At 37.8% G+C, this 12,170-nt stretch overlaps 1 protein-coding gene across 5 annotated transcripts in view; it reads right to left on the bottom strand.

The window, feature by feature from the left end:
• Wdpcp (WD repeat containing planar cell polarity effector) overlaps positions 1-12,170 on the bottom strand; it is a 333,990-nt gene that overhangs the window by 85,411 nt on the left and 236,409 nt on the right. For all 5 annotated transcript variants that reach the window (XM_029483315.1, XM_021175452.2, XM_021175454.2 and 2 more), the window contains one exon: positions 7,590-7,692. In XM_029483315.1, coding sequence (XP_029339175.1) covers positions 7,590-7,692 — 103 coding nt within the window. The remainder of the gene's footprint in view (positions 1-7,589; positions 7,693-12,170) is intronic.

The raw sequence follows: 12,170 nt of genomic DNA, 5'->3' as shown, positions 1-12,170 counted from the left end.
AGTGCCAGGAAGTGCTGTGCAGGCTGCGGAGGAAGGACTGCCATCAACAACTTTGCTCAGCTTGGACCCTCGGTGTTACTACCAGCTGGCCAGGCAAGACAACACCATTGGTGCAATGGTAGCAAGTTTGTCATACTGGCAACTATAAGGGCAGTGCTGATGCTAAGGTTCTGTTCCCCAATTGGCTCTTGATCTGTCATTTAAAAAGCCATAGGCCAATTTCTAGGCAGAAGGTGTAGGTGAGACTTCCGGGACCCTGGAGGAAAAGGGAGACACAAGGAAGGAGAGACAGAGTTTCACCATGCTTCTGATGGAGAAAAGCCATGCAAGATCTCAAAACAGAGTGGCCACACAGGCCACTCCTACAGGCATATGGTCAGGGGTGTTTAGCAGGGGCTAGATGGAACTAGCCACTAAAATTTAGGACAGGTGGGAGTTTAGGACAGAGCTAAGAGTTATGATAAGGGAACATTTTCCAGGCGGGACATCGTAGCACCCAGTAATTGTGCCAAGAAGGCAAGTTGAAAATGAACAACTGTGTGTGTGTGTGTGTGTGTGTGTGTGTGTGTGTGTGTGTGTCTTTTATCAGTTGATTCAAGGGAATTTGGGTGGGGGGTTAGTAGTGTGCCTATTCCCAGAGCATAAGCGGAGTAGTGCAGAGCTACATGCAACAAGCAACCAACCATTTTTTTTTTCTGATTGAATTTGAGGCCTGCTTCAAAGGAAGGTACTCATATCTAGTACTAAAAATTTAGTAAAAAGCCCATGGCTGGAGAGTTTATGAACCTTACTTGGAAGAAGGTTTTGCCAAGTAAATCCAATGTGTCAATTATACTACCTTCTGAATATTTTGATGTGTCTACTACATTATTGATATTCCTATTACACTGCCTTCTAAATATTTTTTGCTTATGTCCATAGATGAATGCTGCTATCAGCTTTAGTCAGAGATTTCTTTTGTAGTGGTTGGGTTTACTGCAGAGACTCAGAACTAGTCCAATTCCTGGGAATAATAACTGAGTGTTGAAGGCTGAGTCATAAATAGCTGTGATTATAGCAACAGACCTGTATAAGATTGGTCCCATCAATATCCTATCACAGACAGAGGAATGGATTATGAGGCCCCATCCTCCTTGAAATATAAATGCAGTTAATGATCACTGAAGAGAGAGAGAGAGAGAGAGAGAGAGAGAGAGAGAGAGAGAGAGAGAGAGAGAGAGAGAGATTTTCTTCCATGGTAGCCACTGGTAAAGTAGCCATGCTCCTGTGAACAGCTGCTTAAAATAAAGGGGACAGCATGTTAGCAGGATTACTTTCCTTAGACATGCCAACTGGCCTACCATCTACCTTTTGTTGAAAGCCCATGTTGAGAAAGGAGTTCCTGATGGTAGAATGCAGGAGAAGTTTCAGGAGACTGAGAAGCTAGGGAAATGGATCAGTATAAGTAACTACTGCACAGACATGAGTTTGCTTAGCAGTACCCTTGTAAACACAGGGGCCAGCAACCTGTCTATGTCCCTGTGCTGGGCAGAGGAAGGTAGGGGAGGGTAATCCACTATGGTTTCCTGTTCATCCAGGCTAGCAACACTGGTGAGCTCTAGGTTCACTGAAGAGATCTTGTCTCAAACAAAAATGTGGAGGGCCACAGGAGAAAACCCCTGAAACTCTGTGTGTGCACACATACACAAAGAAAGGCAAGAAAGTAGTTTTAAAGTTTTTATGGGTATTCCGGGGTTTCACTTCCTGTACCCATAACTGTACAGCAAGTCTCTTTACCTACTTAGCCATATCCTCAGCCCCTACATTTACTAAATCTGAATCATTTTAAATTTAACACTTAACTCTTGATTTTTCTCTTTGAACTATGACACTTGTTTGGTTCTTTATATTCCTTTTGTTCTTTTTGCCAAACTGCATAATGTCACTTGAAAATACTTGGATCTTGTAAAAGTTGTAAGTAATGTTATTTTATACATACTCTTGGTAATTCTATCATATGAAGTGTTTATGGGCTTGTATATTTGTTTGTTTGTTTTTTAAGCAGTGTATATTTCTTGAATACCTCTTTTTCTTTGAGTGTCTTTTAGACATTGTATTTAAGGAAACAGTTTAAAATTGTATAAAAAAAAGAAAGTAGTTTTAATAGTTGAAGGAAACAATTTTGTCACTTCAACTGATGGTCAACAAAGAAATATGGAAAGTAATGACTTGTATCTCCTGGAAAACACTCTGAACTCAATGGATTTTAAGCTTCAACCTTTATCTCAATTAACCAAACATTCCCTTCTTTTCTGAGAAAATCTTAAAGTAAATTATTATTGAAAACCCTTTAGTCTGCTGTGGTGGTGTAACCAGCTGTGGTGATGCCTAAGAAAGCACAGGCAAGCAGGCAGTCTGAGTCTAGAGACAATTGATCTAAACAGTAAGTTCCAAGTGACAATAAAAATCCCCTTTAAAGGTTGTTTTGTAGATTTCTTAAAATTCCAGACATGAGTCTTGGTGTTATGTTCTACCCAGTCACATTACTTTGAATAAACAGGAGAAAGGTTATGAAAACTTAGCATGCACACCACCCGGCATGAGAACATTTGCCAGCTATTTCTTCTGCTTAAGTGAATCCATTTCAAATAGCTAGACTGCCATCTTGAAAAAAACTATAAGTTTCATAAAATAATGAAACAAGATTCTCTACATATGATTGCAGTAATATTCAGAAGTAAAATACTTATGAATAAATTTAATTCTGAAAAAGATTGGAGTTTTTTTAAACAGAACTGGTATTTTTCTCTTTCCCATTTTGTCTGTCTTCTGCCTTTGGCTGTGACTCTGAGCACAGACCTGTCTGCTTCCTTCTTAGGAGCAGTTCAGAGAGAACATGGCAGCTGGCTGCTATGAACAGCAAAGAACAACACAAACGAAATTAAAATCAGTAGAAAATGGATCCAGTATTTGAGGTATGTACTCACTAAGGAAACCACCATGAAATTTTAAATAAACTCAACTCGCTCTAAATGCTTTCACTTGTGGTTCTGGAGGCAACTGAAATGAGAAGCTATGATATCTAGGAGATGTAGGAGAAAGAATTTCTCCAACTGACGAAAAGTAACTCACACACATCTCCATTAAAGTGGACTATTATATCATATTATATTAATAATATAGCTATTATATTATAAACATAGCTGTCAATCAAAATACCTACTAAAAATCAATTCAGTTCTGTTTAATTTCAGAAATTGCTTCCCACTCACGAGGGCAGAGACACTCAAGGTCAACAGAACAAACATTTCTCAGTAGAATGTATCTGCTTGCCACACAACAGCTCTGAGGAACCTGAGATGGGCTCAGAGCCACCTTCTGGCAGTATGCTGCCCACACATCAGAGGCAGCCTTGCTGGTATTGTTTGACATATGTAGAAAACTAAGAGGACAAAGAACCTCTTCTCCCTCTCACCGCTACTCTTACCCCTCCCCCTCTCTCTTCTTCCCCCCACCCTATGTATGTGTCCCAAAATTCTTAAATCACAGTAGTAAATTAGTATCATTGTTACAGCAGTTGCAGCAAGACAAAAAGGAATATCAATGACCTCCTAACATCAGGGTGGTCAGTGACTCTGAATGTGCAGTATGCAGCCAAATGGCATGGTCTTCAATTCTGCTCTGGAATTCTGAGTCTGGATCCTCATTTCCAAAGTGGAAAATTAATAATTAACTCCCCTGATTACTGTATATGCAAAACATGGTTATAACTGTGCCTAGTGAATAACATGTGCTAACATATAGTAATTATTTTTCCAGGAAAACAGATTCCTTTATACCAGCAGTTCTCAACCTGTGAGTTGGCGCACGCCTTTAATCCCAGCACTCGGGAGGCAGAGGCAGGCAGATTTTTGAGTTCGAGGCCAGCCTGGTCTAGAAAGTGAGTTCCAGGACAGCCAGGGCTATACAGAGAAACCCTGTCTCAAAAAAAAAAAAAAGAAAAGAAAAGAAAACTCAACCTGTGAGTCATGACCCTCTTGGTGGTCATATATTAAATATCCTATATATCAGATATTTACATTACAATTCATAACAATAGCAAAATTACAGTTATGAAGTAGCAAGGAAATAATTTTATGGTTGGAGGTTGCCACAACATGAAGAACTGTATTAAAGGGTCACAGCATTAGGAAGGTTGAAAACCACTCTTTTAAACTCTTATATTGATAATATTGTAGCTTTAGATTCAACATAGTGTAGACAATATTTGTTTGGTAACAACTGATATTTCTGCACCATACTTTTTCAGTATCTATCAAACAGGTGTGAAGTTGAAACCATCACATGAGGTAACACATAATCCACCATATACTCCAACATACATTGGTAAGCAGTGGCTAAGATCACAAGACTCATGTTATGAGTGCTTTCTTAATGACCATTGGGTTCATATGGTTACGTGATTCAACTTCACTGCATTTTGTTGAAAAAGTAGACTTAGCAGCCCTGGTCATCTCTTGAGTTGTGTAGACAAGACAACACAGATGAGTACTTTGAAAATTAATACTAGTAATTAGTGGTATTATACTCTGATGACAGTTTAGAAATGAGACAGCATGTGTGTGCCTAGTCTCAGAGGCTAGAATAGGGTATTAGATCCTCTGGGACTGTTGTGAGCCTCTATGTGGGTGTTGAGAAGTGAACTCAGGCCTGTGCTCTCTCAACCAACTATCTCAACAGCCCCATAAACCTATCTTTTTAGGTGGTCTCAGGAGAATCGGAACTTGGGTCCCCATATTTGCAGTATATGTGGTAGCCAGAGGTTGATGTCAGATGTCTTCCTCAATTGCTCTCTACCTTACTTTTAAAGGTGATTTACCTTATTTTATATGTATGTATGTATGGTTGCCTGTATGTGTGTGTTTTTATATGTATGTGTGTTTGTCTATGTGAGTGTGTGTGTGTGCATGTGTGTATCTGCTCAAATGTAGCAGATATGTATTTTGGCCTTCAGATTGGTCCCAAACAACTGGACAGGGGCTATCCCAAAAGCAGTTGCTCATGGGATATTCTACTAGTTGGGCTGCTTTGTCTGTCTTCCGTGGGAGAGGCACTTCTCCCACTGCTAAATACTCCAAAGCAAATACCTCACCTAATATCATTCCTAGGAGGAAATATTCCTAGGATCAAATCAGAGAGGCAACACACATTTGTCCTGGGTTAAAAATCAACATGTAAGAACAGATTCACCACATACTTTACATTGTACTGCAGGCTGATGTCAATCTGACTTAGTCTTATACTGCAAACATCACAATCACAAAACAAAGTCTTCTTTAATAGAAAATCTTAAGGGGATGCTCACACTTACTTCTCACCCAACACAAGCAATTACTCCCTATTTAATAATGTGAAACCTTAACTAGGTAGAAATTAGTGTATAATCAAAAAGAATCACTAACATCTAGATTTTATAGGCATTGTAGCTTATCATAAGAAATTACTGCAAATACATGCCATGTTTTAAGGCACTATTAATAGCTAGCCATTGCTAAGCTTACTCTTTGCCAGTCACTGTTCAAAGCATGAATTAATTACCTCTAGTCTCCTAATAATCTATAGCATAGGTACTAAACATTTGTTATAGACAGGACAACTAGGCATAGAGAAGGTCTTGGTAGCAAAGAGCTGAGTGCCAAAGGTCAGCTCTGTCACCATATTGCATTCTATAAACTCAATCAGCTATTCTAATAAATCTTCCCAGGTTTAATCTTGTACTTAACACAATAGGATACATTAATTCCTAAAACAATACCTGAAATTATTGAGTAGCATAAAAATGAACAAATCCTCTATTTAGGTCAACAAAATTTGCAACTGCCTCAATTCACATTATTATATAGTTATTATACATTATTATACACATTATACATAGCATATACTATTATATTATATAGACTATATATAATATATACATTATTATAATAATTATTATAGTAGAGTTATTGGGTTTTGTCTTATAGGATTTGTGTTTTCCAAAATAATTTTAAGTACAGAATTTCATCCTATATATTTTCTTTATTTTAGCTCTTTTTGTCAAATGAATAAGCAATATAAATTTATCATATAGTACCAAAAAGCAAGAAGAAATAGAAGGGACAAACAATTTAAATGTTACTGCTACCATCAAATGCTTATTAAGGTAATTTTGTTTTATAGGCCTTAGCCACATGGCTGTGTTACATCATGTCAAAAATGACTCTTTCTCTCCGACTTAAACTCCACAACAGTTAGAATTCAACTGGTTTGCTCTGGCTCTATGGCTTTGCATCCCCTTCTGTAATATGCCTCACGGACTGGGCTTGAGGTATTGAAGAGAGGTGAGAAGTGCTGATTTGGTGAGCAAAAATAACCAAAACATAATATGACTATTAGAGAAGACATTATAGTATTTTTCAGGTACTTCCAAAGTGGGAATAGTCTACAAAATGGGTTAGGAATTACACAGACATGTGAGACCAACTCTACTATAATCCTGGGAGACTGTTTGGTTGTTTGTCATTTGGGAATAGAAGAACCAAGAGAAATAAGAATTTTGATATCTACCTTTCAATACTGGCAGACTCAGCAGTATTAAACAAGCTGGGTTTAGAAACAAAAAGTACATGCAGATGGACTGTCATTTTTGTTATGTCATATACAAAACCTTTCATTTTGTTATAAAGTTTAAATGGACTTTAACAGTCAGTGTAGGCTTTTAGTCAATCTTTACAGTATGGTATTGAACAAGGACATTAGCAGCTTGTGAGAAATTCTACCTCACCCCATATGTACACGCACACACACACAGGTGACCACAAAACCTGAAACACCATGATAAAGGAGAGAGTTATTTTAATATGTGACATAGCTATGTATCAGCAAAGTGTTGGTTCACATCAGCACTGATGATAAGTCTCTTTCTCCCCAAATCTCATGAAAAGACCAAGCGGGACCAGCGAGATGGCTTAGTGGGTAAAGGCACTCGCTCCAAGCCTGGTGATCTGAGGTCAGTTCCTGGGATCCACATAGAAGAAAGACAGAATCAACTCCCACAGGCTTTCTATCCTCAACACATGTGTTATGGTAGAATAATAATAATAATAATAATGTAATATAAAAGAGTAATATGTTTTTACATTCTGGTAAACAACGACCTTAGCCATTACTACTTAATTTATTCTAAAATTCAAGCTTATTCATAAATATTGTATAATTTTAGAAGGCTTAATAATTCATGCTTTTAAATATAGTATGTTATAAAGAGTAATTCAAACAAAGCAATTATGCCCTACAGACACAATAGAAATGACACTAAGAATCTCCTACAACTTAAGTACTTTAAAAATTGTTTTTTAATTTTATTTTACATGCATTGTCATTTTGCCTGTATGTACATCTGTGCCAGGTTGGATTACCTAGAACTGGAATTACAGACAGGTGTGAGCTGTCATGTAGGTGCTGGGAATTGGACTCGGGTCCTCTGGAAGAGCAGCAAGTCCTCTTAACCATTGAACCATCTCTCTAGCCCCTGAACCAAAGTACTTTTAACAGAGTGAATTAGCCCTTACCGACTCCAGAGGATACCGACTCAACATCAATATCATGTGCCTTTCTTCTCGCCACTTCAGCCAGTGCCAGTTCACCCATATCCAGAGCAAGGTAATGAATGTCCTTTGAAAATAAAGAGAAAGGATTGACTAAAACATCATCTTGATAAAGTTATAAAGTGAGTCCAAGAGGAAAAAAACTTCAGAAAACAAAACAGATATAGACAATCCTTTTTTCTGTTTTAAATTTATTGATACTCGTTACCAGAAGAGGGTAATTTTTCTTTGAGAACATGGTTGCAAATAATTATTTTCAAGCCATAAGGTAAAAAGCATGTTTCTAATAAATTGACACTGATACTTAGTTTTATGAAAAGTTAAAACTGTAGTTGTGCCTGTGTGTGTCCTGTATGTTAAGGTTGAAACTACTTTTTAAAACTCAGGTTACACATAATTATTACATATACTATATAATTTCAGTCTCAATTTTTTTTAATCTAGTAGAGATCCAAATCCTTACAAGTGAATTGTTAATTATAAAATCTGACAGAGCTCAATGGCAGTTGTTTGTACATACTGAAGCTAAAGAAGAAGGAGCTGATCTTTGATCTCAACATTGAAGGGTCTGTGAGAATTCTATTAGCAGAAAGCAGCAGTGTAAAGGGTAGCTGGTGCATATATGTGAAATTCTTGACCTACTCTGTAAAGGGATGCAGGTCTGTCACCCAGGAGACATGCTGGGTGTGCAGGGGAAAGTGGTGGAGATTACACGGGATAAGCACAGGAGGCACAGGCTGAAAAGAGCTCTAGAGTATGCAGAATGGTCACAGGAATGAAAATTCTACCGCAATAAAAATGGAAAAAGGATATAAACAGGCAGTCTATAGTGAATAAATATAAATGCCCTATAATTATGTAAAATTATTTCATATTATTCAAATAAATGTAAATCGAAAAAACTAATTTTTGAATTTTTGAATTATATGAATTTATAGGAAATAAAATGTCATACTTTGATATATGCACAGTATGCAATGAATCATCACATCAGGGAGTTAACATTCATATTGGCTAAGTTTCTAAAAGTTAATGATTGGTTGCAAAGCTTTGGGAAACAAGCACATTTACTCAGAGCACAGTTCCTAAAGACTAGAGATCAGGGGTTAGCAAACTGTGCCCAACATGTCAGACTAGCCAGTGTTGGCACATTCTTCAATGTAAGAATGGCTTCTAAACTTTTAAATGGTTGAAAGATCTGTGTTCAAACACCGGTCATGAACTTTGAAGGGCTGTGGAATTAGCATGAGCTGCAGACTTGAAAATGTTTTAAACTAAAATTACAAGGGGAAATTGCTTCTGTGAAACACACTGTGATAAGATCATTCTGATGAGAACTAAGGTTGTTTGAATTGCAAGTCATGTTGGGACTACACTGTCAAAAGATGTGTGTTTCAAAGTGATATCTTTATTCCTATACAAATTCCCAAAAATATATTCTAACTTCAAACTAGAGCAATGTTTTTCAGGTTTATATGCATGTGTAGAAAAAATTTTCATGTTCCAAAAATCCATTTGGTGCACAATTAAGGAGCTTCTACTGGAAATGATTTGCAATGTAATGACATGCTAAAGACATTCTAGCCTTTTGGTTAATAGAATTCTAAAAGTGCTTCCAAACCGAGAATGTACTCAATGAAAGCCATGTCTCATGGATGCATGCTAGCATTTGACAGTACTGGTAAATATACGTGGAAAGATATTTGCAAAGGTTTTCAAAATATGGAAGTCTCATCATAGGCCAGTACCAACAGATCAACCTTTATAATAAATCGGGGGTGGGGGTTGGGAACACTACTGTTATATTTCTGAAAAGCTCCATTTTTCATATTTGTAAACCTAGATTACTAAAAAAATTGTATTCAGTATACATAATTTATGACATTTTTATTATATGTTTTCTTTATTTACCTTTCAAATTTTATCCCTTTCTCCTATTTCCCCCTCCCAAAATCCCCCTATCCTATTCCCTGTACCCCTGCTCACTAAGCCACCCACTCCTGATTCCCTGTCCTGGCATTCCTCTACACTGGGGCATCGAGCCTTCACAAGGCCAAGGGCCTCTTCTTTCATTGATGCCCCACAAGGTCAACCTCTGCTACACATGTAGCTGAAGCCTTGAGTCTCTCCATATGTACTCTTTGGTTGGTGGTTTAGTCCCTGGGAGCTCTGGGGTACTAGTTCATTCATATTGTTGTTCCTCCTATGGGGCTGCATACCCCTTTAGCTCTGCGGGTAATTTCACCAATAAAAGGTTTATGGAGGGGTTTGGGAGATAGCTAAGTGAGTAAACCACTTGCTACACAAGCTTAAAGAGAAAGGACACACAGAAACTACATTATGTTACCTCCAAGAAACACATTTCATTATCAAAGATGGTGCTACCTTGGAGTAAGGAAATGGGAAAAGGTATTCTAGCAAGTTGAACTAGGAAAACATGAAGTCATAGCTAATTCTAATACTGAACAAAGTAGACTTGAAACCAAAGCAAGACAGAAGTGATAAAGAAAGTCACTTCATATTAAGGGAACAATATACAAAAAGCACATTTCAATTCTAAACATATACGCACCAAACATGGTAAAGCCAATTTCATTGAACAAATATAACTAGATATGAGGTAATATATTAATGGCAAAGCAGCAATAGTGGGTGACTTCAATATTCCACTCTCACAGATAGGTCATCTGGATAAAAACTGGAGAAACAATGGAGTTTAATAATATCACAAATCAACTGAATCTAATAGATACCCATAGAACATTCTGTACAAACAAAAGAATACACTTCCTTCTCAATGGGATGGATGTACACTAATTCAAATATCAGGATTCAAAGAAAGTTTCAGTAGCTCCAGTATTCTATTTTACTACATGGAATGTTGGAGATAAACAGCAAGAAAAAGTACAGAAACTCACTGAGATTATACAATGTAGTGCTGAATAACAAATGGGCCATAGAAGAATTCAAGAAGGAAATTTAAAATTTCTATATTTGAATGAAAATGAAAACACAGCATACCAAAATCTTTGGGATACAAAAACCAGTCCTAATACAAAGGTTTATAACTATAAGTGTCCAAACTAAAAACATCAACAAGAACCACATACACAAGAAAAACAACAACAAAAACATACACAAGAAAAAGAAACAAAAAAACAGAAACCCAAAAATTCAAATTAGTAACTTAATGCCACACTTTAAGGCCGTTGAGAAGACCAGGCAAACACAAAAGTAATAGTCATGGAGAAATAATTAAGACAAAGGCAACGGTTAATGAAACAGAAGCAATCCCTATCTAAATTAACCAAAAGCAAGAAGATCCAAACAATAAATTTAGAGATGAAAAGGGAAAACATCACGAAAGATACTAAGGGACTGTTGATTGCTCAACCCTAAACAGGACATTAATATAACGCCTTCCAAGGTTCACAGAACATTAAGGGAAAAGGCAGAAAAAGCATATGAGCTGGATATTGGGGAGTGGGCAGGAAACACTGTCCTGGGGCATGACATGGCCTTTGCACTGGGGGGTGGTGGTGATGCTTAAACTCAGTGGGCCACAAAAGTGAAACAGGAAGAAGGATTTGGGGGCTAATATGTGAAAATATATTGTATAAATTTATCAAAGAATTAATAAAACACTATTTTAAAAGTGAACCAAGGTGGACTACAGAAGCTAATAGCTTCTGGGACAGGCGAGAGCCACAGAGCTTCTGAGGCAGCCCCGTTTTCTGGCTCTGGGCATCTGGCCACCTTCCCTGCCAGAGGACAGGTGGCTGCCCGGCCAGGGAGGCTTTTGCCTCAGGATCCTCGGGAGGCACCTTGGTTCTGGGGCTCAGCAGAAAGTAGTCTGCACAGTTGAGAGTGTGGACTACTGAAACAACAGCTTCTGTGATAGGCCAAAGCAACACAGCTTCTGGGAAAGGACCTGTTTTGGGCCTTCATCTTCGGCCAGGAGAAGGTCCAAACGCCAATAACTGTGCACCTTCCCTGTAAGAGTGCTTGCCTGCAGAGACTGCTCTGACCAGTGAAACTCAGAGGAGAGAGCTAGTCTCCCAGGTCTGCTGATAGAGGGTAATAAAATCACCAGAGGAACAATCTCTAAACAGAGACAACTATAACAACCAACTCCAGAGATTACAAGATGGCGAAAGGTAAACGTAAGAATCTAACTAACAGAAACCAAGACCACTCACCATCATCAGAACCCAGCACTCCCACTTCGCCCAGTCCAGGGCACCCCAACACACTCGAAAAGATAGACCCGGATTTAAAAGAATATCTCTTGATGATAGTAGAGGACATAAAGAAGGACTTAAATAACTCACTTAAAGAAATACAGGAGAACACTGTTAAACAGGTAGAAGACATTGAAGAGGAAGCACAAAAATCCCTTAAAGAATTGTAGGAAAACACAACCAAAACAGGTGATGGAATTGAATAAAACCATCCAAGACCTAAAAAGGGAAGTAGACACAATAAAGAAAACCCATAGTGAGGCAACACTGGAGATAGAAACCCTAGGAAAGAAATCTGGAACCA

The sequence above is a fragment of the Mus caroli genome, chromosome 11, assembly GCF_900094665.2.
Source record: "Mus caroli chromosome 11, CAROLI_EIJ_v1.1, whole genome shotgun sequence".
In the NCBI taxonomy this organism is placed as follows: domain Eukaryota; kingdom Metazoa; phylum Chordata; class Mammalia; order Rodentia; family Muridae; genus Mus; species Mus caroli.
Note: the sequence above shows the minus strand (reverse complement) of the source record. Positions and strands in the feature narration are given on the sequence as shown.